Genomic DNA, 27259 nt, shown 5'->3' with positions numbered 1-27259 from the left:
AGAGGAGAGGAGAGGAGAGGAGAGGAGGAGATGTAGGGAGACACAAATGGGTAGTCAAGGAGCATCAGAATCAATCATCACTAGGACAAGCCTGGACTTGAGGTTACAGGCTACCACGGTGTCAGGTTTCACTGGGACACAACAGTTTAGAAATGGCACCTGATGGCACACGACTTTTAAGAGTAAGTTGAGACTGACTGAGTTCCTCAAAAAGATGCTTTATATATATATAGAACACCTACTCATTAAGTGTTTTTCTTTATTTTGACTATTTTCTACATTGAAATAACACATATGGAATCATGTAGTAACAAAAGACTGTTAAACAAATCAAAATGTATATTATATATAGTAGCCACCCGTTTCCTTGATGACAGCTTTGCACACTCTTGGCATTGTCTCAACCAGCTTAATGATTTAGTCACCTGGAATGCATTTCAAATATCAGGAATTTCTTTCTTTCTTAATGCATTTGAAGCTGCATTGAGTGTTGTGATATGGTTAGAGTGGTATACAGAATATATAATATAGACACTGTCTTGATTTACTTAGAATTCAAGGCACACTTAACCAGCATGGCTATCACAGCATTTTACAGCGATACGCAATCCCATGTGGTTTGTGCTTAGTGGGACTTTCATTTGTTTTTCAACAGGACAATGACCTAACACACCTCCAGGCTGTGTAAGGGCTATTTGACCAAGAAGGAGAGTGATAGAGTGCTGCATCAGATGACCTGGCCTCCACAATCACCCGACCTCAACACAATTGAGATGCTTTGGGGTGAGTTGGACCGCAGAGTGAAGGAAAAGCAGACAACAAGTGCTCAGCATATGTGGGAACTCCCTCAAGACTGTTGGAAAAGCATTCCAGGTGAAGCTGGTTGAGAGAATGCCAAGAGTGTGCAAATATGTCATCAAGGCAAAGGGTGGCTACTTTGAAGAATCTCAAAGATAAAATAAATTTAATTTTTTTAAATTACTACATGATTCCAAATGTGTTATTTCATAGTTTTGATGTCTTCACTATTATTCTACAATGTAGAAAATAGTCAATATCCCTTGAATGAGTAGGTGTGTCCAAACCTTTGACTGCTACTGTATGTATATACTGTATGTAACCGTAATATATATATATATATATATATATATATATATATATATATATATATATATATATATATATATATATATACTGATTCAATGATTTTAAGACGGAGGGGGGACCCGCACCCACCTTCCATCCCTCGCGTTTTGGGAAACACTGTACTAGGGGATACTAGGGTATTATAGTACTAGTATAGCCAAGGGCAGTATATCTTTGAAGTCAAATGTATTATAGTCCTTCACCATGTTTATCCTTGTTGCAACAAGTGAACAAGATGCTCAGGGTCACCTATTGGATGTTACCTGACTCAGCCTGTTACTACACCATAGAAAATGTGAATAGTGACAGCTACAACTGCCTGCTATTTCACACCTGTCCAGTCTGCCAGAACAATGACCCGCCTTGTCGAGAGATGTGATGCTCTTACCCCCCACCATTTCTCCACCAGCCTGGGGTGACTGGTGACATCAAAACAAACTGCACTTTCTCAAGCCTTGTAAAGCTGTAAAGGATGAGGGTGTTCTGATACATACATAGTAAACACAGCATGGGTCTTCATGATCGTCATTATCATCATCATTATTATAACACAGTAACTGCTTCACAGAGTTCCAAAAAACCCTCATTAGTAATTACAGTATGCAGATTAACTACAGTGCCCAGAATCTCCGACTACAATACCCAGCTCCTCCATTCTTCCGGCCTAGGTAGAGGAACCTCAATACGATAGTGAGGCCTATAGGGAGGCTCACCCCACAGAAAATACAGTATCCATAATCCCCACTAGTGACAACAGTATCCATATTCCCCCACTCCAAGAGTGACTACAATACCCAGAACCCACCTCCTCTGTTCTTGTGACACAGGTAGGGGAATCTCCAAATATTTCCCAGCCCCACAGATAATCCTGACAAAGACTAAGATACCCATATCCCCCCCTGTGACTACACTATCCAGAATCCCCACCAGTAACTAAGTACAATACCCAGATTCCCCAGCGTTACCCACCTCCTCCGTTCTTCTGACACAGGTAGGGGAACCTCCAGACATTGCCCAGCCCCACAGAGAATCCGACCTGGGCCAGGATGTACTGGAGCTTGCTGTTCCAGGCCGGCCTCCCCTCCTCGTCCCCTGGAGAAGGCAGCAGGCCCTTGCCCATGGCCGGCTGGGCCCCAGGGCTGAGACCCATACTCATCCGGCTGCTCTTATAGTCCAGGGGCTCGGCCAGGGTCAGGAGGTCCGCCACTGACTCAGTGACGGGATCACTGTGAGGGAGTCCCAGGGTTACCTTGCTGTTTTTAGGCATGGTGGCGGTGGATGGTGAGGGTGGTTTAGGGTCAGGGGTACGATGTCAGAAGGGGTCAGAGATGGTCAAAAGGTAGATTCCACAGATAGAGGCGTAAAGATGTTTTTTGTCTTGAACCTGGAAAGAGACAAGTTATGAGTTGGTTAGATAAATCTTTCTATGTCCTAAACAATCAGACTTGCAAATATGTCTCTGTATATGCCTTAAAACACAGATAATTTACAGCGACAAAAGCTCAATGTCTATATCTTATGCAACTAGACAAATACAGACACACTATCCACAGCAGTCTCCTCTCCCCTCCTGTATGGGCTCTTTAAAACCACAGTAGTTTTGATCAAAGAGCCTTTCAGCATGATTCAGCTGTATTTATGTCAGTCCCATTAATTATGCCAGGTCTAAGGTAATAGCTAAAGGAGATTTGTCTAGAAATTGAGTCTGAATGGAAATCAGCTCACGGCATTGGGCAATTGAATGTAACTTTGTGGAGGGAGACTGTGTAAAACCCTCTAATCTCTGGTTGGTTGGTTGGCTGCTTGGGGTGGTCGGCTGACTGGCTGCTTGGGGTGGTCGGCTGACTGGCTGCTTGACAAGTCAGTAGCTCCTTTCCTGTCCTTTCCTCAGAGGGATGCTATGTTGTTGGTTTAGCCAGTACATCTGATGGGGGGAGGGGTCTGTGCTATACATTTGAAGTTGGAAGTTTACATACACTTAGGTTGGAGTCATTAAAACTCGTTTATCAACCACTCCACACATTTATTGTTAACAAACTATAGTTTTGGCAAGTCGGTTAGGACATCTACTTTCTGCATGACACAAGTATTTTTCCAACAATTGTTGGCAGACAGATTATTTCACTTATAACGGACCAAATCACGGACGCTGGACAGAGTGGATTTCAGTTGTAACAAAAGGCAATTTATTGAGTCAAAGATATCTCGTCCTGCAGTTTTACGTGCACGGATCTAGTTAATTTAACTCGGTAAGGAGTCAGGTGAAAAAGAGACCTAGACATTGGTCACAGCAGATTTTATACATGGAATATGTAGGTGGAGTCTTGTCGTGTTGGTCTTCTGACTGGTCCCAAAGGGTTGGAGGCGGACCTGCTCTAGCCAGATCAGAAGCCCCATTGGTGCACAGCAGAGTCTTGTTCTCTGAGCTCCCGACCAGTAGAGGGGGTGAGATGTGTGTTTATACTAGGAGATGTTTATGTCAGTGGTTCGTGAGGTAGAGGGGCAGTTTTTATGGCTGGGTGTATGTGTTCATGCGATGGAATGTCTTTGTTTCCTGGGGTCGGGAGACAACAAAGCTGAGGGGATAGTGTTAGGGGGGTAGTTGTATTGCTGGCTGTGTGAGCTAGTTCCTGTTTTAGCAGGGGTACGTAAGATGACTTGAGTCAGGTGGTTTGGCTTGGCGCTGTATAATATATGAGCCATGTATATGAATGTTTACATATATATATATATATGACACTACTCGAAATATTTGACCCAAGTTAAACAATTTAAAGGCAATGCTACCAAATACTAATTGAGTGTATGCAACTTCTGAGTCACTGGGAATGTGATGAAATAGATAAAAGCTGAAATAAATCATTCTCTCTACTTATATTCTGCCATTTCAAATTCGTAAAATAAAGTGGTGATCCTAACTGACATGGAATTCTTACTAGGATTAAATATCAGGAATTGTGAAAAACGGAGTTTAAATGTATTTAGCTAAGGTGTATGTAAACTTTTGACTTCAACTCTAGGTAGGGCTGGCACAATTACAATATAACCGTGTAACCGTGATGGTTATGAATGAAGACTGTCATAACAGTTTAAACTATTATTATTATTACATTTTTTGCAGTTGAACGAACAGCTGACTGAATGACCACAATGCAGCCGCAGAACACATAGAAAGATAATGAATGAAACAGGCTTGGTTATAAGCTCTAACCCTGGCGATTTGACTGGTAAACTCATGGTATGAGTGGTATGGTGTGGTGATGCAATCATTTCCATGGTAATGTAGAATGTTCATTCAAATTATACTAACTGATGTGGCTCATGCAATGGAATGGATTTTTTGCAATGTCAGTTGAGACGCCCATTCTATTCAAGTTACAATGTTTATTCGCCACGTACACAGGATACAACAGGTGTAAAACAGTACAGTGAAATTCTTACATTCAGAGCTGTTTCCCAACAATACACTGATACCAATATAGATAGTAATAGAAAGTAGAAAAAAATCATTAAAGTAAGAATAAAAAACACAAGAACTACGATGAGTTAAAGAAACACACGGATAAAAGTATATACAGGTCAGTGTCAGTACCTTATTCAACATGCAGGGGTACAGGAGTGGTTCTATATACAGGTCAGTGTCAGTACCTTATTCAACATGCAGGGGTACAGGAGTGGTTCTATATACAGGTCAGTGTCAGTACCTTATTCAACATGCAGGGGTACAGGAGTGGTTCTATATACAGGTCAGTGTCAGTACCTTATTCAACATGCAGGGGTACAGGAGTGGTTCTATATACAGGTCAGTGTCAGTACCTTATTCAACATGCAGGGGTACAGGAGTGGTTCTATATACAGGTCAGTACCAGTACCTTATTCAACATGCAGGGGTACAGGAGTGGTTCTATATACAGGTCAGTGTCAGTACCTTATTCAACATGCAGGGGTACAGGAGTGGTTCTATATACAGGTCAGTGTCAGTACCTTATTCAACATGCAGGGGTACAGGAGTGGTTCTATATACAGGTCAGTGTCAGTACCTTATTCAACATGCAGGGGTACAGGAGTGGTTCTATATACAGGTCAGTGTCAGTACCTTATTCAACATGCAGGGGTACAGGAGTGGTTCTATATACAGGTCAGTATCAGTACCTTATTCAACATGCAGGGGTACAGGAGTGGTTCTATATACAGGTCAGTGTCAGTACCTTATTCAACATGCAGGGGTACAGGAGTGGTTCTATATGCAGGTCAGTACCAGTACCTTATTCAACATGCAGGGGTACAGGAGTGGTTCTATATACAGGTCAGTGTCAGTACCTTATTCAACATGCAGGGGTACAGGAGTGGTTCTATATACAGGTCAGTGTCAGTACCTTATTCAACATGCAGGGGTACAGGAGTGGTTCTATATACAGGTCAGTGTCAGTACCTTATTCAACATGCAGGGGTACAGGAGTGGTTCTATATACAGGTCAGTGTCAGTACCTTATTCAACATGCAGGGGTACAGGAGTGGTTCTATATACAGGTCAGTGTCAGTACCTTATTCAACATGCAGGGGTACAGGAGTGGTTCTATATACAGGTCAGTGTCAGTACCTTATTCAACATGCAGGGGTACAGGAGTGGTTCTATATACAGGTCAGTGTCAGTACCTTATTCAACATGCAGGGGTACAGGAGTGGTTCTATATACAGGTCAGTGTCAGTACCTTATTCAACATGCAGGGGTACAGGAGTGGTTCTATATACAGGTCAGTGTCAGTACCTTATTCAACATGCAGGGGTACAGGAGTGGTTGTATATACAGGTCAGTACCAGTACCTTATTCAACATACAGGGTACTGGAGTGGTTGTATATACAGGTCAGTACCAGTACCTTATTCAACATACAGGGTACTGGAGTGGTTGTATATACAGGTCAGTACCAGTACCTTATTCAACGTACAGGGGTACTGGACTGGTTGTATATACAGGTCAGTCTCAGTACCTTATTCAACGTACAGGGATACAGGACTGGTTGTATATACAGGTCAGTACCCGTACCTTATTCAACGTACAGGGGTACTGGACTGGTTGTATATACAGGTCAGTCTCAGTACCTTATTCAACGTGCAGGGGTACTGGAGTGGTTGTATATACAGGTCAGTACCCGTACCTTATTCAACGTACAGGGGTACTGGAGTGGTTGTATATACAGGTCAGTCTCAGTACCTTATTCAATGTACAGGGATACAGGACTGGTTGTATATACAGGTCAGTACCCGTACCTTATTCGATGTGCAGGGGTACTGGATTGGTTGAGGTGGGTTTATACAATAAAAATGTACTGGTAGTTATATACAGGGCTGAAAATTGTGTGATAGCGGTAATATATAAATACTTCTTGTAATATTTAGTATTTATTTAACTAGGCAATTCAGTTAAGAACAAATTCTCATTTACAACATCTGTCTACCCTGGCCAAACCCGGACAACGCTGGGCCAACTGTGCACCGCCCTATGGGACTCCCAATCAAGGCCAGATATGATTCAGCCTGGATTCAAACCTGGGAATGTAGTGACACACCTTGCACTGAGATGCAGTGCCTTAGACAGCTGCGCCACTCGGGAGGCTCAATATACTAATGGTAATATATACATGTAAAGAGGAATAATAGTGACCAATAGCAGAAGAAATAGATAAATATTAATGGTAATGGAAATCAATAATCAATGGACTGAAGGCTGCGGAGAGTGTGATCACACAGTCTTCCGGAACAGCTGGTGCTCTCATGCATGTTTCAGTGTTATTTGCCAGTGTTATTTGCTCTCGGCTGTGCTTCCCGGGACAAATTCCGGTCTGAGCTAGCAAAACAATCTTGTAACTTAGCATCTGCTTCATCTGACCACTTTTTTATTGATCGAGTCACTGGTGCTTCCTGCTTTAATTTTTGCTTGTAAGCAAGATTTGCCAAATGGAGGGTGAGGGGAGCTTTGTATGCATCTCTGTGTGTGGAGTAAAAGTGGTTCAAAGTTTTTTTCCAGCTGGACATTAAATTAACATGCTGATAGAAATTTGGTAAGACTGATTTAAGTTTCCCTGCATTAAAGTCCCCGGCCACTAGGAGCGCCACCTCTGGGTGAGAGTTTTCCTGTTTGCTTTTGGCGGAATATATCTCATTGAGTGCGATCTTAGTGCTAGCATCAGTCTGTGGTGTATGTAGACAGCAAATGAAAAATACAGATGAAAACTCTCTAGGCTGATTGTGTGGTCTACAGCTTATCATGAGACACTTAACCTCAGGCGAGCAAAATCTAGAGTCTTTCTTAGGTATCGTGCACCAGCTGTTATTTACAAAAAGACAGAGTCCGCCTCCCCTTGTCTTACCTTACCAGTCTTTCTTAGGTATCGTGCACCAGCTGTTATTTACAAAAAGACAGAGTCCGCCTCCCTTTGTCTTACCAGACGCTGTTGTTCTATCCTGTTGATACAGCATATAACCAGCCAACTGCATGTTGATAATGTCCTCATTCAGCCACGACTACGTGAAGCATAAGATATTACAGTTTTGAATGTCACGTTGGTAGTTTAATCTTCCGCGTAGGTCATCGATTTTATTTTCGAAAGATTGCACGTTTGCTAGCAGAATGGAAGGCAGTGGGGATTTATTTGATCGCCTACGAATTCTCAGAAAGCAGCCCCATTTTCTCCGCCTTCTCTTCCCGCAAATGACGGGGATCTGGGCCTGTTCAGGGGAAAGCAGTATGTCATTCCCGTCAGGCTCGTCGGACTAGTTAGTGCACTAGTTAGTGAGCCCTATCAAAAGTAGTGCACTACATAGGGAATAGGGTGCTATTTGTGACATAGCCTAGAGATTATTGTCACGACTTCCGCCGAAGTTGGTGCCTCTTCTTGTTCGGGCGGTGTTCGGCGGTCGTCCTCACCGGCTTTCTAGCTGCCACCGATCTACGTTTCTGTTTCCATGTGTTAACCCTATGGTTCTCATTATGTTTTGTGCGTGTTTGTTCCTGGTTTTGTGTTAGTCTTTTGTGTTCGGGTTTGCTATCCCTGCGTGGATTTATTGGCTGTTTATTTTTCAGAGTAAAATACGTTATTTTACTCGGTTCTGTGTCCTGCACCTGACTCCGTCCTCACCTCTGCACAACTGACACTTGACAATGATTTATTTCTGGCCTATAGTGGCCTCCTATTTATGGTGCGTACGCAAATCATGATCAAGTTGGAAACCTCTGGCCTTAAATACTATGTTTAGTAGATGTTGGGATAGTTTATCAGATGAAAATCTACTGAGTGATTCACTTCTCACTGTAGGAAGTCAGAGAGAGAGAGAGAGAGAAAGAGAGTGAGAGAAAGAAAGAGAGGGACAAAGAGAGAGGAAGACAGGGGAGAGAGCAAGAGAGAGAGAGCACACGCGAGAGAGGGGGAGTAGAGAGATGGAGAGAAAGAAAGAGGAACAGAGAGAGAGAGAGAGAGAGAGAGAGAGAGAGAGAAAGAGAGTGAGAGAAAGAAAGAGGGACAAAGAGAGAGGGAGACAGGGGAGAGAGCAAGAGAGAGAGAGCAAGAGAGAGAGAGCAAGAGAGAGAGAGCACACGCGAGAGGGGGGGTGTAGAGAGATGGAGAGGAAGAAAGAGGAACAGAGAGAGAGAGAGAAAGAGAGCGAGAGAGAGAGAGAGAGAGAGAGAGAGAGAGAGAGAGAGAGAGAGAGAGAGAGAGAGAGAGAGAGAGAAATGAGCTACAGTATCCTGGGGCCCTCGGACCTGTCTGACTGTCTGTCACTTTAGCCTTGACCTTATCAACCAGACTGTTGTCGTGTCTGCTCATCAACTATGAATCATGGCATTTCTGTAGGCCAAATAACTGGATGGATCCTTCATACATGTGGAGAGTAGTGACGCTACGTAACAAACCCTGTGTAAACAACACAAAATGAAGTTAAGAAGGGTATTTGGATAGTAGTAGATAGCTGAAACCTGCAATCAGACCAACCAGTAAGACCCCATCTCTCCAGGGAAGAGTTGTTGCTTAAATCATAACAGTCCAGGTCCTTGTGGTGCCATTTCTAGAGGAGATGCTCCACTTTATCCAAATGGGGTTGCTAGGCAATGGTTCTTCCATGTACATTCCATCCCTGCAGCATCAGTGAAACCCAACCTCTCCTCCTCTCACTATCTCACAGACTGTCATTGTCATCTCTTGGAAGGACTGCTGCCAATCACATAGTGTTACTGTGACAAAATAGAAGTGAACTAGCCCTAACCTGCCAGACATCACACCCTATTCACAACCGGGATAGAGGCTAGGAGTGAATTAAATATATCCAGGCCATGGTCCACCCATATTGAGTCTAATCACTTGTTCTTGGACAGTTTCAGTACATCCCATGTCAAACTCAAAACTATAGTATATTGTTGTATACTGGGGGAAATAATTGCCTTTTCTGAAGACAACAAATTATTATATTCTATATAAACTATTCTATTCCATGTGGTTTTGAGAGGATTTGGGACTTTTTAAAAACGGAGTTGAAATCCCATAGCATCTTGACATCTAGCATCTTCCCACTTAGGGGTGCCTCCTCCAGGCCCAACTCAACTGAGAGACACCATCATGTCATAGCCAATTGGCCTAATGTCCACAGGTACACTGTGTCGTGTGTGACTCCTTGTGGAAAAAAATAAACACTATTGCTTCAAACAGTGCACAGCTGGAGGACACATTTCATGAATCGTCGCCAAGGTCAAGGTAAGAAAACCCCGAATAAGATGTCCATGCATCCAAAGACAGAGCACGGTAGCCTATTTCCTCCAAATGTGACCTGATCACTCAATAAATGCTATACCTGAACGTCGGGGATGCTTATTGTAGGGCTTTATAATCGAACTAAATATTGTGGACAGCACCGCAACCTAGAGTGACCGCGCCAATGAGCGCTCAGCCTCAAATCGCACGGAAAAAAGACAAACGCTTTCAAAAAGACAAAGCTACAGTATGAAATAGCCTATGAAACAATCATGCAGATTTGAAAAGGTGAGACATGAAAATTATTTTCCATTGACTTTAACGATTATCTTATTATTAGCCTAGATATTTCATGATGCAATCGAGTAGCCTAATGCGTTGCTAGATGGAAAGAAAGGATTAAGAATCGTAAATGCCCTCCTTACCTTATTCAAAGTACAACAGCAAAAGTATTTGTTCTCAAAACAATTAAAAATTCACACATTTAGTAAGGCAAATCTTCATTCAGGCACAACCTCCGAAACCAGCATCTCTCTGCGCGCAGAGATGCAAAATCACCGCGAGTTCCTTGGTGGAAAATGACATGCGGTGATGCGCGTAAAGTCTGACGCAGACAGAGACAGACACCAATGGTTCTCATTGGCAAGTTTAACGGACAATAACGGTCACTTTTACACACATTAACGACAATGTATTGTATTACTTCATCAATCCAGCACTCTTATTGTCTATATTCTTTCTGAAAACCCCTGTTAAGGTTCCTTCCACGTGGTTAATATTTGTAGGACAACTCCCTGTATTTAGAGTTGACTATGGTGAAGTTTTTTTTTCTCTCCATCAATATGCCTGACGCTGGTTTGAGTCATCCTCTCTTTCTTACGTCAGCCGATGTTTATATACCTATTTTAAAGCATATAGTATGTTTCTGTCAGACAATAACAGTCGAGGTGCTGCTATTTGTAATGGTAATGGTGCAAGTAATGGTGCATGTTGTTCAACACAACAAGGTACAGTTGAAGTCGGAAGTTTACATGCACCTTAGCCAGATACATTTAAACACCGTTTTTCACAATTCCTGACATTTAATCCTAGTAAAATTCCCTGTTTTAGGTGTCAGAATAATAATAGAGAGAATTATAATTTTTTGCTTTTTTTTCATCACATTCCCAGTGGGTCAGAAGTTTACATACACACAATTAGTATTTGCTAGCATTGCCTTTAAATTGTTTAACTTGGGTCAAACGTTTCAGGCAGCCTTCCACAAGCTTCCCACAATAAGTTGGGTGAATTTTGGCCCATTCCTCCTGACAGAGCTGGTGTAACTGAGTCAGGTTTGTAGGATCCTTGATCGCACACACTTTTTCAGTTGTGCCACACATCTTCTATAGGATTGATGTCAGGGCTTTGTGATGGCCACTCCAATACCTTGACATTGTTGTCCTTAAGCCATTTTGCCACAACTTTGGAAGCATGCCTGGGGTCATTATCCATTTGGAAGACCCATTTGCGACCAAGCTTTAATTTCCTGAGTGATGTCTTGATATGTTGCTTCAATATATCTACATCATTTTCATGCCTTATGATGACATCTATTTTTTGAAGTGCACCAGTCCTGAGCGGTATGACGGCTGCGTGGTCCCATGGTGTTTATACTTGCGTACTATTGTTTGTACAGATGAACGTGGTACCTTCAGGCATTTGGAAATTGCTCCCAAGGATGAACCAGACTTGTGGAGGTCTACAATCTATTTTCTGAGGTCTTGGGTGATTTTTTAAATTTCTCCAATGATGTCAAGCAAAGAGGCGCTGAGTTTGAAGGTAGGCCTTGAAATACATCCACAAGTACACCTCAAATTGACTCAAATGATGTCAATTAACCTATCAGAAGCTCATAAATCCATTGTTTTCTGGATTTCTCCAAGCTGTTTAAAGTCACAGTCAACTTAGTGTATGTAAACTTCTGACCCACTGGAATTGTGATACAGTGAATTATAAATGAAATAATCTGTCTGCAAACCATTTTTGGAAAAATACCTTGTGTCATACATAAAGTAGATGTGCTAACCGACTTGCCAAAACTATAGTTTGTTAACAAGAAATTTGTGGAGTGGTTGAAAAACGGGTTTTAATGACTCCAACCTAAGTGTATGTAAACTTCCATCTTCAACTGTAGGTAACAGATTGTTTTGCTGTTGTCACAAAGCTGAAATTAAATGAAGCAGCCTCTTAAGATACAGGTGTCAACACTTGGCTATAATAATGACACTAACTAGGTGTGGAATTTTGCACCCCTGTCAAACATTTTGACAAAAAAATAAATGTCATGCTCAATTAGTGTGTGTAAATATGCACACAGAGTAGTTTGAATATTCAAATGTACAATTACACCTACTGTATACCGTTATCGAATGTCCAAGAGACATTCAAATCAATGGAACAAAATTCATTGTTTCTATCAGTATTATTACTCGTAACCACACATTATGCGTATGATTACCGGATATTGTAACATGCTGTGTGGCATGGCTTCATATGTTCTTCCAACAACATTTTTTTTTTTTACCTTTATTTAACTAGGCAAGTCAGTTAAGAACAAATTCTTATTTTCAATGACGGCCTAGGAACAGTGGGTTAACTGCCTGTTCAGGGGCAGAATGACAGAGATGTACCTTGTCAGCTCGGGGATTCAACTTGCAACCTTTCGGTTACTAGTCCAATGCTCTAACCACTAGGCTACCCTGCCGCCCCATCAGAGTTAATTTCTGGCTGAGGATATGCGATCACAGACAGGCTATCTTCCATTTCTGACCTGAGGATATGCGATCACAGACAGGCTATCTTCCATTTCTGGCCTGAGGATATGCGATCACAGACAGGCTATCTTCCATTTCTGGCCTGAGGATATGCGATCACAGACAGGCTATCTTCCATTTCTGGCTGAGGATATGCGATCACAGACAGGCTATCTTCCATTTCTGGCTGAGGATATGCGATCACAGACAGGCTATCTTCCATAGTTGGCTGAGGATCTTGTGAGGGATGCTCTTCCTTTGAAATGGATCTTGTGAGGGATCCTCTTCCTTTGAAATGGATCTTGTGAGGGATCCTCTTCCTTTGAAATGGATCTTGTGAGGGATCCTCTTCCTTTGAAATGGATCTTGTGAGGGATCCTCTTCCTTTGAAATGGATCTTGTGAGGGATCCTCTTCCTTTGAAATGGATCTTGTGAGGGATCCTCTTCCTTTGAAACGGATCTTGTGAGGGATCCTCTTCCTTTGAAATGGATCTTGTGAAGGATCCTCTCCCTTTGAAACGGATCTTGTGAGGGATCCTCTTCCTTGAAATGGATCTTGTGAGGGATCCTCTTCCTTGAAATGGATCTTGTGAGGGATTCTCTTCCTTGAAATGGATCTTGTGAGGGATCCTCTTCCTTGAAAGATACGATTATAAACACAAGTATTTGTCTACTGTAGACTGGAGATCCACTACCTCTCTGGGTATCCTGCCCCTTACTACCTGGGTATCCTGTCCACTACTCCCTGGGTACCCTGCCCCTACTCTGTGGGCACACTACCCCCTACTCCCTGGGCATCCTGCCCCCTACTCCCTGGGTACCCTACCCCCTACTCCCTGGGCATCCTGCCCCCTACTCCCTGGGTAACCTACCCCGTACTCCCTGGGTACCCTACCTGCCTACTCCCTGGGTATTCTACCCCCTACTCCCTGGGTACCCTACCCCCTACTCCCTGGGTACCCTACCCCCTACTCCCTGGGTAACCTACCCCCTACTCCCTGGGTACCCTACCTGCCTACTCCCTGGGTATTCTACCCCCTACTCCCTGGGTACCCTACCCCCTACTCCCTGGGTACCCTACCCGCCTACTCCCTGGGCACCCTACCCCCTACTCCCTGGGCACCCTACCCCCTACTCCCTGGGCATCCTATCCCCTACTCCCTGGGTACCCTACCCACCTACTCCCTGGGCATCCTACCCCCTACTCCCCTGGGTATTTACCCCTACTCCCTGGCTCCTACCCTACTCCTGGGTATCTACCCCTTACTCCCTGGCGTACACTACCCACATATCCATGGCGCTCTACCCCCCCTATCCCTGGGTACCCTACATGCCTACTCACTGGGTACCTCCCCCTTACCTCCCTGGGTACCCTACCCCCTACTACCTGGGCATCCATACCCCTCTCCACGGATACCCTACCCCTACTCCCTGAGTACCTGCCCGCATACTCCTGGGCATCCTACCCCCTACTTCCCTGGCATCCTACCCCATACTCCCAGGGTCCCTACTCCCTGGGCATCCCTACACCCTAGCTACCCTGGGCTCCTACCCCCTACTCCCTGGATACTCTGCCCTGAGGCAGGCAGCAGTGTGTGAGACAGCAGTCCACAGAGAACCAGCTATGTCTCAGATGCCTTTAGAACAACAAACAGTGAGGATAGCCAGTTTAGAACATTCAGGAGTGTGGCTGCTGTGTAGAATGACGCAAACAAGTTAAAACTGGGCTGAAATATTAGGGTTGTTTTAAGAGGTTAGGAATGTGCTACCATTAGAACGGATGGTAAATCCTACAGGAAATTACTTAGGAAGAGAACAACATTCCTATAATTCCTTTTAATGTTTTTAAAGGAATCTGTAAATAGACTATATTAAGCTCTTACATTAGATGCTAAACTTAAGAGGATACGATCACATTATTGTGGAGGTTTTCCCAGGGTTTACACCGGGAATGTCTGCGTGTAAAATATTCAGATTCTCAACAGTATTCCTCCATCCATTGCACTGCCAGATGTCTAAACTAAAGGCTCTAGGTTATAGATGTTGCAATGTTGTATTTGTCCATCTGTCAGGATGAGAATGTCTGTGTGAAAATGTTATTTTATTTTTTGTGTGTGAAAGAGAAGACATGTTGCTGATGCAGACCACCACTGACGATAGGATTGGCTTGTCCATGAGGTGGCTCCTCCCTTTATCCATCCATCCCTCCAGCTCTCTCTCCCTCTCTCTCTCCATCTCTCCCTCCCTCTGTTTTCCATGCTGCCACCCACAGTAACTACAGCTGGAGGCATGGTGGAGCATCCTCAGCTTATGGCGTGTGTATGGCTGTGCATGTTAGCCCCTATTCTCCCCTGTGCATCACGAGGCAGATTGTGGATGAACACACACACACACAGTGTGTGTACACAGTAAGCTTGCTGCAGCCCGCCCGCCTGCCTGCTTCAATTCGCTCATGTGACTCACTTTCCAAGGGCTCGACTGCTGGGATCAGTTGCTACGGCAACTGCAGATCATATGATAGTTACTCACTGTGTTCCAGCACCTTAGCAGCTTACGGACTGGGATTTATGCATCGAGGCTGTGAATGAATGGCCAGGCTGGAGTATGTCCTGGAGTATTGAGAGCAACAATAAACATTATATTGCAAGGAAATCATTTTAAAATGTGTCAAACTAATAAATTGTACATATATTTTTTTTTTTCATTTTCACCCACTGCTGGTGGGTGCTTATATTTGTCCAATTTTACATATGTACAGGTGTGAAATGTTTTTTTTTTTTCTCTTCATATCCTAACTATCCCTGAGACACCATTGGAAAGTGACTTAGACTGCCATTATCACCAGCAACCCTGAAGCAATTATGATTAAGTGCCTTAAGTGTGTACAACGTTTCTCAGAGCAAAGATGGATCATTTACATAAAAAAAAAAATGCTAAACATGAATAAAGAGTCAAATGTGATTAATAGATGTTAATGCTATCTTCAAAATATGATCAAATCTGCATAACATTTACTATTATAATACCATATATACAGAGGACATCAGCTTTCTAAAGCAACAGATTTGTCAGGAGGAAGAGCACAGCATGCATCAATAACACAGTGATGGTCTGCATGGCTGTATTCTGATTTGACCTTGAAAACAAGATGGCTGCCTGCTCTGCCTTACTGATGCAGTAAAAAAAGATCCTTTTATTCAAGCATATTACATCCAATACAGTAAAAAACTAAAACAAACACTCAATCCATTGGAGAGTGTGTTTTGTTTATACCATATTCCATATACCGGTTAAACTGTTAAAGCAGAAACTGATGCTTGAACGCGATGACTTCCTGTAGTGCCCTACTGAGCCCTATCACATGAGATGTATAATAGGTTAATATTGACACAAAAGCCCGTTGGCGAGAGCGTTAACAGAAGCAGAAGCATTCCCTTTATAGTGAACTACTTCAGACCAGGGCCCATAAGGAAGAGGGGGCCATTTGGGACGAGCACAGAGTGATGCGTAGAGCAGGGAGTTGTTTTACTACCACGCTACTACCACAGTAAAGACTTTGGATCTCAATCATTGGCATTTACAACAGAAGAGATTTGATTGTTTACGAGCTGTTAAATAGAGGTGAGGGAAAGAGGAGGAGAAGAAGAGAGGAGAGGAGGGTGAGGGAAAGGTACGGGGAAGAGGATGAGGAAGGATGAGGGAGGATGAGGAGAGGTGCGGGGAAGAGGATGAGGAAAGATGAGGGGGATGAGGATGAGGAAGGTAGAGGGGGGATGAGGAGAGGTGTGGGGAAGAGGATGACAGAAGAGAAAGATGAGGAAGTCTGCCAGTCACATACATCTCTGATGGCATGTCCCTCAAGCACACACGGGCTCTAGAAATTATAGCTGCTGTTTTACGGGCTCCTGACTAATTCGCTATTTTCTATATTTTTTTGCGCTGAGCTTAACTTTTCTTTAGACATAATGTTCTGGACATCAGAAGAGCGGTCACTAACCTCGATTTGGATTAAGTTCTACTTCAACAAGTTGGCAGCGCAGGACATACCACTCACCCCGGCCCAGACTCTAATCCCCGAGACTCCGAAAAGGAAGAGATGGTGTAAGACAGGCCAACGTGTGGGCACCTTGACAAAAATATGTTGGATAGTAAATAATCTCCGTTCTAAGACCAACGAGCTGTATAGGGCCATAAGCAAACAAGAAAATGCTCATCCAGAGGCAGCACTATTAGGGAGAAATGGACACATCCCTTCGAATGAGGGAGTTTTCGATTGGTAAAAGTTTATCATATTTACAAATGTCCCATCACGACACAAACAGCCTCCTGCAATGTGATTACCATGTCAGTGAAACAATTTGTGCTCTAGTTCATTAGCTGCTGTTTGGAAGAATCCAATAACATCTAGAGCATCTGACAGGGATGTGGAGTTGGTCATGAAAAAGTGGTTGCAGCTGGCAGTAGACCAGGAAGGAGGGAGAAAGAGACGAGCCAGGAATGTGGCGTCAACTGTGCCACGATAGACTTGTGGAGAGGGTTGTATTTGAGGTATGGAGAATGGTATGGAGCGAGGGATGTATGTGCCAGCTGCTGGAGGGAGAGATGGGGAGGATCTGTTGAAAACATGGTCTGAAGTCACACATAGACCATGTGTTTTCCAACTGCAGCTGAACTTCCATGGCTTGTCATTGTTTAAAAGTTCCTGTGTACAATTCTGGCCAATGCTAGGGATACATCAGGGCTACGTTAAGTAACCGGTCATCATTGGAGTATTCTGCGGTAACTCAAAGCCACGCTCCCTCAGTGACTATTTGAGAGATGTAGTTTGTGAGTTCAAATCAAATCAAATGTTATTTGTCACATGTGCAGAATAGAACAGGGGTTGTACCTTACAGTGAAATACTTACTCACAAGCCATCAATGCAGTTTTAAGAAAACACCAAATAAAAAAATGTTTTTTAAAGAAAGTAAAAGTAAGAATAACAAATAATTATAGAGCAGCAGTAAATAACAATAGGGGCTATATACAGGGTATTACGGTACAGAGTCAATGTGGAGGCTATATACAGGGTATTACGGTACAGAGTCAATGTGGAGGCTATATACAGGGTATTACGGTACAGAGTCAATGTGGAGGCTATATACAGGGTATTACGGTACAGAGTCCATGTGGAGGCTATATACAGGGTATTACGGTACAGAGTCAGTGTGGAGGCTATATACAGGGTATTACGGTACAGAGTCAATGTGGAGGCTATATACAGGGTATTACGGTACAGAGTCAATGTGGAAGCTATATACAGGGTATTACGGTACAGTCAATGTGGAGGCTATATACAGGGTATTATGGCAGAGAGTCAATGTGGAGGCTATATACAGGGTATTACAGTACAGAGTCAATGTGGAGGCTATATACAGGGTATTACGGTACAGAGTCAATGTGGAGGCTATATACAGGGTATTACGGTACAGAGTCAATGTGGAGGCTATATACAGGGTATTACGGTACAGAGTCAATGTGGAGGCTATATACAGGGGGTACCGGTACAGAGTCAATGTGGAGGCTATATACAGGGGGTACCGGTACAGAGTCAATGTGGAGGCTATATACAGGGGGTACCGGTACAGAGTCAATGTGGAGGCTATATACAGGGTATTACAGTACAGAGTCAATGTGGAGGCTATATACAGGGTATTACGGTACAGAGTCAATGTGGAAGCTGTATACAGGGTATTACGGTACAGAGTCAATGTGGAGGCTATATACAGGGGGTACTGGTACAGAGTCAATGTGGAGGTTATACACAGGGGGTACCGGTACAGAGTCAATGTGGAGGCTATATACAGGGGTACCGGCACAGAGTCATTGTGGAGGATATATACAGGGGGTACCAGTACAGAGTCAATGTGTAGGGGGCACTGGTGTCGGTGCGGGGGCACCGGTGTCGAGGTAATTGAGGTAATATGTACATGTATGTAGAGTGTGGGGGGGAGGCAATGCAAATAGTCTGGGTAGCCATTTTATTAGCTGTTCAGGAGTCTTATGGCTTGGGGGTAGAAGCTGTTTAGAAGCCTCTTGGACCTAGACCACTTGCCATGCGGTAGCAGAGAGAATAGGGTTCCTGGAGTCTTTAACCATTTTTAGGACCTTCCTCTGACACCGCCTGGTATAGAGGTCCTGGATGGCAGGAAGCTTCACCCCGGGGATGTACTGGGACGTACGCACTACCATCTGTAGTGCCTTGCGGTCAGAGGCCGAGCAGTTGCCATACCAGGAACTGATGCAACCTATCAGGATGCTCTCGATGGTGCAGCTGTAAAATCTTTTGAGGATCTGAAGACCCATGCCAAATCTTTTCAGTGACATCGACGCCAAGGAACTTGAAGCTCTCAACCTCCTCCACATTAGCCCGGTCAATGAGAATGGGGGCGTGCTCGGTCCCCCTTTTCCTTTGTTCCGCAATCATCTCCTTTGTCTTGATCACGTTGAGGTAGAGGTTGTTGTCCTTGCACCACACGGTCAGGTCTCTGACCTCCTCCCCATAGGCTGCCTCGCCATTGTCGGTGATCAGGCCTACACTGTTGCGTCATCAGCAAACTTAATGATGGTGTTAGAGTCGTGCCTGGCCGTTCAGTCATGAGTGAATAGGGAGTACAGGAGGGGACTGAGCACACACCTCTGAGGTGCCCCAGTGTTGAGGATCAGCGTGGCAGATGTGTTGTTACCTACCCTTACTACCTGGGGGCGGCCCGTCAAGAAGTCCAGGATCCAGTTGCAGAGGGAGGTGTTTAGTACTAGGGTCCTTAGCTTAGTGATGAGCTTTGAGGGTACTAGGATGTTGAATGCTGAGCTGTAGTCAAAGAATAGCATTCTCACATAGGTGTTCCTTTTGTCCAGGTGTGAAAAGACAGTGTGGTGTGCAATAGAGATTGCATCATCTGTGGATTTAAAAAAAAACATTTTTCTTTTTAAATCTGTGGATCTGTTGGTGCGGTATGCAAATTGGAGTGGGTCTAGGGTTTCTGGGATAATGGTGTAGTTGATAGTTGATGTAAGCCATGACCAGCCTTTCAAAGCATTTCATGGCTAGTTGCAAAGGGGTTTGTCATTAAAGGGAAACAGTTCACCTCTGTTACCTGTGATGTACCAGCTAGAGCGAATCGTCAAGCGGTATTCAGGTTGGGATAAATGCATCCGAGGAGATGTCTATGTTGATATTCTCATTCTCCCACGTCTGTGTCTTGCCCTGCATGACTTTGCCCATATTCTACTTGTATAATTTGTGGAGCTGTTACGGTTTTCTTCTGGTGAAAGAGAGGCGGACCAAAACGCAGCTCTCTCATTGGTGGAGAGGAGGTAGTTATTCATGTTTTTTAATAAAGACACTAGACATGAATAAACTAACAAAAATAAATACACAAACATGGAAAACCAAAAACAGCCCTATCTGGTGAAAAACACAGAGACAGGAACAATCACCCACAAACACACAGTGAAACCCAGGCTACCTAAATATGGTTCCCAATCAGAGACAATGACTAACACCTGCCTCTGATTGAGAACCATATCAGGTCAGACATAGAAATAGACAAACAAGACATCCAACATAGAATGCCCACTCAGATCACACCCTAACCAACCAAAACATAGAAACATACAAAGCAAACTATGGTCAGGGTGTGACAGGAGCACTGTAGTCAGTTGTATGGTCCCCCGTATTGTGATTTTACAACATTCCTGGCCTAGCCCATGTTTGTGACGATTTCAACTTAAATGGAAACCTGGACTCAAAACCATTTAACGTAATGGAAATGTACAGACGTATTTCAAGTTACCATATCGAGGCAAAGTTGTTGCTTTGTCTCCACTTCACATGAGCAGATTAAATAGATATTCTTCCTCAAAAGCCATTTGCAAAGTTATTGAACTTATGATGAGAGGTGAAAATGGAGACGTGGAGTTGGCACCAGTGCGGGTGATGGATGACGTCTGCACGTGGCCAACCTTTAAAAGGAAGACACTGGAATAAGCTCTTAAACTTTTTAGCCTGGTCAAGACTGGGTTCCATTTGAAGTCTAGTGAGGTAGACAGCTGTGTTACGATTAGCGACTGCATCACTTTGGTATAGATTTTTTTTTTCTGTCTCAGGACAAGGCTTATGTTGAATATGAGCAGAAATGATCTTTATTTGACAACCCTATAATCTCCTCCGTGCTTGGGATATGTGTGGTAATCAACCACTTTCCGAATCTAAAAAGCAGAGAACTTAATGAAAATGTACAGCAGTACAATATGTCAAGTGAGGGAGACAACTGTTAGAGGGGTGTATTTGCGGTATGGAGAATGGTATGGAACGTGGGATGGTAGGTGTCAGCTGGTGGAGGGAGAGATGGGGAGGATGTATTCAACTGACGCCAAGTGTAACGGCTGTTGTTGGTGGAAGGAGAGGAGGACCAAAGCGTGGTAAGTGTTCATATTCATATTTATTTAAACTCAGAACACTAAACAAAATAACAAAGAGAATGAAACGAAACCGAAACAATGTGACGAAAAACACCAAACAGAAAATAATCACCCACAACTAAAATGGGGGAAAAAGGCTGCCTAAGTATGATTCTCAATCAGAGACAACGATCGACAGCTGCCTCTGATTGAGAACCATACCAGGCCAAACACAGAAATACAACATAGAAAAAAATAACATAGACTACCCACCCCAACTCACGCCCTGACCAAACTAACACAAAGACATGATAAAGGAACTAATGTCAGAACGTGACACCAAGGATAGACACATATTCAGCTCGGGAAATATACACTAACCCTATCAACGCCAGGTAGAATTCTCAATAATTGTTATTATTAGTTAATTTACTGATGGTGTGCTCTGTTAAAATGTTGAAATATAATGTTCAGAATAACAGACACAGTTGAAAGTCAATGGATTAGAATGAAGTTCTCTTATATAATCTTTGGCATTGAAGCCCACTGGTGTCTCCTCGCTCCTACTTACAATAGGCACATACAGTGGGGCAAAAAAGTATTTAGTCAGCCACCAATTGTGCAAGTACTCCCACTTAAAAAGATGAGAAAGGCCTGTAATTTTCATCATAGGTACACTTCAACTATGACAGAGAAAATGAGAAAATACATTTATTTATTTATTTGCAAATTATGGTGGGAAATAAGTATTTGGTCAATACTTTGGGGGGGGGGGAACACAGTGCACCCGTCCCACAATACCCCTGGACAGGGCCAACCTGGCAGGATATAAACCCACCCACTTTGCCAAGGCACAGCCCCCACACCACTAGAGGGACATCAACAGACCACCAACCTATTACCATGATAACAGATCTCCTCCACCACATGAGCCCGACAGGGTGCAAGGCCGGACAGGAAGATCATGTCAGTGACTCAACCCACTCGAAGTTGAGTATAGTGCAAAAAAGCCTGGCACGACATGACGCAGCCCTCCTAGGGATGGAATGGAAGAGCACTACTACGCCAACTGACTCAGCCTACGTAATACGGTCAGAGGCAGAGAATCCCAGGGGAGAGAGAGGGGAGCCGGCAGAGACAGCAAGGGTGGTTCGTCACTCCAGTGCCTTGCCATTCAGCTTCGCACCCGTGGGCCAGACCACACTCAATCATAGGACCCACAGAAGAGATGAGTCTTCAATAAGAACTTAAAGATTGAGAGAGAGTCTGCGTCTCTCACATGGATAGTGTTAGGTTCTGTCACGTCTGTTGAATGAAGAGGACCAAGATGCAGCGTGGTGGGCGTACATGTTCTCTTTATTAGAAAAGACGCCGAACAAAACAATAAACACTACCAAACAAACCGTGAAGCTAAAGGCTATGTGACATAAATAAAGTAAACTTCCCACAGATAAAGGAGGGCAAAAGGGCTACCTAAGTATGGTTCCCAATCAGAGACAACGATAGACAGCTGTTCCTGATTGAGAACCATACTCGGCCAAAACATAGAAATACAAAATCATAGAAAAACAAAACATAGAATGCCCACCCCAAATCACACCCTGACCAAACCAAATAGAGACATGAAAAGGCTCTCTACGGTCAGGGTGTGACAGGTTCTTATTTTTCAGAGTAAATAACTCACAGACACTAGAGAAGCTTTAACCAAGTTTAATTCTTCCCAAAGGTTCTGCACATCTGTAATTCAAACAACCCAACATTTCTCCCATCACAGATCTTCTCTCTTCTCTCCAATCCTTACATTTTATGGTTCTACAGGGAACGAGTAACAGGATACTAAACCCTTATCACTCCCTTCTGTGGATCTGACCTCACCTCCTGACCCCAACCTCTCCTTCACCTAATCCAGAGATGTCCATCTGTCTCCCCTATATCAACACGTCGCTCTCCTCCCGTCCACCCAACACATTCCAAAGCCATCTATCTTTCTACAGAGAACCATTAACTTCTGACATAAAACCCCAGTCTCTTTCACTTCCTATTATTCTATGCTTCTTCTCTATCAGTTATGTAATATCTCTATGTTCAAAATGTGGAGTCCAACAATAGGCATACCATTGCATAAAACAACAGGCTTTACCACCAAGCCATAAGACTTCTAAACAAGACTGCTATAAATAGATAATCAACTGGCTACCTGGACTACTAGCTATCTAAACCTTAGGCCTAACCACCACCACATGACCAGGCCCTGATCTCCCTGGAGGGCCCACACACACACACACACACACACACACACACACACACACACACACACACACACACACACACACACACAGGTACCTTACAGACTCCTCTCCAGAACAGAATCCCTCCCTAAATATTTCCCAACATACAATAATTATAGCTTAAAACGATCGAATAGGGTATCAGTATTCAGCGATTCTACATGCCCTGTCTGCTAATAGTCTAGTCCTGCTTAGAGAAGCCTCATTGATTCAATGATAAACTCTCTTTCTCTGCCTCCCTCTCCCTCTCATCCTCCAATATGTCATGACCACATTGTGACAGACATAAGCCCTGGCTCAGTGTTGACACCAGTGATGATCAATGTGTCTTATTGTAAAATCGATGACAGCGTTTCTACTGGCTCGCCCACTTGCTCACAGCAGCATAGTGTCAAGATGACATGATTATCTCCATGTGTTGGTGGCGATGACTCATCATGACATAGATAATGAGCTTAGGCTTCTATGTGAGACGTGAGACTAATTCTGGAGGACGTCATAATAGGCCTATCTACCAAAGAGAGAAAAGAGACCCACCTGACAGTGAATAGACTAACTACGCTACGCTCTATGGGTTCTTCTGAGCTCGGCAGTTTGTCCACCACAGGCAGAAATAGAACATGTATTAGAATGGAGAACTATAGAATGTATTTCACTCTGTCAGAAGGTTGTGTTTTTCTCATCACTCAGGACTGTAGCGCAAGAAGCTACAGTATTTTTCCCACCGTGCTACGAAAGCATAGTCTGGGTAGCAGTCTGTTTATCATTCCACTAGTCTGGGTAACAGTCTGTTTATCATTCCACTAGTCTGGGTACCAGTCTGTTTATCATTCCACTAGTCTGGGTAGCAGTCTGTTTATCATTCCACTAGTCTGGGTACCAGTCTGTTTATCATTCCACTAGTCTGGGTAGCAGTCTGTTTATCATTCCGCTAGTCTGGGTACCAGTCTGTTTATCATTCCACTAGTCTGGGTAGCAGTCTGTTTATCATTCCGCTAGTCTGGGTACCAGTCTGTTTATCATTCCACTAGTCTGTTTATCATTCCACTAGTCTGGGTACCAGTCTGTTTATCATTCCACTAGTCTGTTTATCATTCCACTAGTCTGGGTACCAGTCTGTTTATCATTCCACTAGTCTGTTTATCATTCCACTAGTCTGGGTACCAGTCTGTTTATCATTCCACTAGTCTGGGTACCAGTCTGTTTATCATTCCACTAGTCTGGGTAGCAGTCTGTTTATCATTCCACTAGTCTGTTTATCATTCCACTAGTCTGGGTACCAGTCTGTTTATCATTCCACTAGTCTGGGTACCAGTCTGTTTATCATTCCACTAGTCTGGGTAGCAGTCTGTTTATCATTCCACTAGTCTGTTTATCATTCCACTAGTCTGGGTACCAGTCTGTTTATCATTCCACTAGTCTGGGTAGCAGTCTGTTTATCATTCCACTAGTCTGGGTAGCAGTCTGTTTATCATTCCACTAGTCTGTTTATCATTCCACTAGTCTGTTTATCATTCCATTAGTCTGTTTATCATTCCACTAGTCTGTTTATCATTCCACTAGTCTGGGTACCAGTCTGTTTATCATTCCACTAGTCTGGGTAGCAGTCTGTTTATCATTCCACTAGTCTGTTTATCATTCCACTAGTCTGGGTAGCAGTCTGTTTATCATTCCACTAGTCTGTTTATCATTCCACTAGTCTGGGTACCAGTCTGTTTATCATTCCACTAGTCTGGGTACCAGTCTGTTTATCATTCCACTAGTCTGGGTAACAGTCTGTTTATCATTCCACTAGTCTGTTTATCATTCCACTAGTCTGGGTAGCAGTCTGTTTATCATTCCACTAGTCTGTGTATCATTCCACTAGTCTGGGTAGCAGTCTGTTTATCATTCCACTAGTCTGTTTATCATTCCACTAGTCTGGCTACCAGTCTGTTTATCATTCCACTAGTCTGGGTAACAGTCTGTTTATCATTCCACTAGTCTGTTTATCATTCCACTAGTCTGGGTAGCAGTCTGTTTATCATTCCACTAGTCTGTGTATCATTCCACTAGTCTGGGTAGCAGTCTGTTTATCATTCCACTAGTCTGTTTATCATTCCACTAGTCTGGCTACCAGTCTGTTTATCATTCCACTAGTCTGGGTAGCAGTCTGTTTATCATTCCACTAGTCTGGGTAGCAGTCTGTTTATCATTCCACTAGTCTGGGTACCAGTCTGTTTATCATTCCACTAGTCTGTTCATCATTCCACTAGTCTGGGTACCAGTCTGTTTATCATTCCACTAGTCTGGGTAGCAGTCTGTTTATCATTCCACTAGTCTGGGTAGCAGTCTGTTTATCATTCCACTAGTCTGGGTAGCAGTCTGTTTATCATTCCACTAGTCTGTTTATCATTCCACTAGTCTGGGTACCAGTCTGTTTATCATTCCACTAGTCTGTTTATCATTCCACTAGTCTTGGTACCAGTCTGTTTATCATTCCACTAGTCTGGCTACCAGTCTGTTTATCATTCCACTAGTCTGGCTACCAGTCTGTTTATCATTCCACTAGTCTGGGTAGCAGTCTGTTTATCATTCCACTAGTCTGGGTAGCAGTCTGTTTATCATTCCACTAGTCTGTTTATCATTCCACTAGTCTGGGTACCAGTCTGTTTATCATTCCACTAGTCTGGGTAGCAGTCTGTTTATCATTCCACTAGTCTGGGTAGCAGTCTGTTTATCATTCCACTAGTCTGTTTATCATTCCACTAGTCTGGGTAGCAGTCTGTTTATCATTCCACTAGTCTGTTTATCATTCCACTAGTCTGGGTACCAGTCTGTTTATCATTCCACTAGTCTGTTTATCATTCCACTAGTCTTGGTACCAGTCTGTTTATCATTCCACTAGTCTGTTTATCATTCCACTAGTCTGGGTACCAGTCTGTTTATCATTCCACTAGTCTGGGTAGCAGTCTGTTTATCATTCCACTAGTCTGTTTATCATTCCACTAGTCTGGGTAGCAGTCTTTTTATCATTCCACTAGTCTGGGTACCAGTCTGTTTATCATTCCACTAGTCTGTTTATCATTCCACTAGTCTGGCTACCAGTCTGTTTATCATTCCACTAGTCTGGGTAGCAGTCTGTTTATCATTCCACTAGTCTGGGTAGCAGTCTGTTTATCATTCCACTAGTCTGTTTATCATTCCACTAGTCTGGGTACCAGTCTGTTTATCATTCCACTAGTCTGGGTAGCAGTCTGTTTATCATTCCACTAGTCTGGGTATCAGTCTGTTTATCATTCCACTAGTCTGTTTATCATTCCACTAGTCTGGGTAGCAGTCTGTTTATCATTCCACTAGTCTGTTTATCATTCCACTAGTCTGGGTACCAGTCTGTTTATCATTCCACTAGTCTGTTTATCATTCCACTAGTCTTGGTACCAGTCTGTTTATCATTCCACTAGTCTGTTTATCATTCCACTAGTCTGGGTACCAGTCTGTTTATCATTCCACTAGTCTGGGTAGCAGTCTGTTTATCATTCCACTAGTCTGTTTATCATTCCACTAGTCTGGGTAGCAGTCGTTTTATCATTCCACTAGTCTGGGTACCAGTCTGTTTATCATTCCACTAGTCTGTTTATCATTCCACTAGTCTTGGTACCAGTCTGTTTATCATTCCACTAGTCTGGGTAGCAGTCTGTTTATCATTCCACTAGTCTGTTTATCATTCCACTAGTCTTGGTACCAGTCTGTTTATCATTCCACTAGTCTGTTTATCATTCCACTAGTCTTGGTACCAGTCTGTTTATCATTCCACTAGTCTGGGTAGCAGTCTTTTTATCATTCCACTAGTCTGGGTACCAGTCT

General features: G+C 43.4%; 1 protein-coding gene across 2 annotated transcripts in view; it reads right to left on the bottom strand.

The window, feature by feature from the left end:
• Positions 1-10445, bottom strand: part of LOC109875721 (sodium-dependent neutral amino acid transporter SLC6A17) — a 53890-nt gene extending 43445 nt beyond the window's left edge. For both annotated transcript variants that reach the window (XR_004205294.1, XM_031804174.1), the window contains exons 1-2: positions 10315-10445; positions 2116-2530 (exon numbers count right to left, since the gene is read on the bottom strand). Coding sequence is in view for 1 of the 2 variants with exons in the window: in XM_031804174.1 (XP_031660034.1) it covers positions 2116-2413 (298 nt within the window). In the remaining variant the exon portion in view is untranslated. The remainder of the gene's footprint in view (positions 1-2115; positions 2531-10314) is intronic.
• Positions 10446-27259: the final 16814 nt, after the last annotated feature.

The sequence above is a fragment of the Oncorhynchus kisutch genome, linkage group LG24 (genome assembly GCF_002021735.2).
Source record: "Oncorhynchus kisutch isolate 150728-3 linkage group LG24, Okis_V2, whole genome shotgun sequence".
Lineage (NCBI taxonomy): Eukaryota > Metazoa > Chordata > Actinopteri > Salmoniformes > Salmonidae > Oncorhynchus > Oncorhynchus kisutch.
This window is presented reverse-complemented; position numbering and strand designations above follow the sequence as displayed.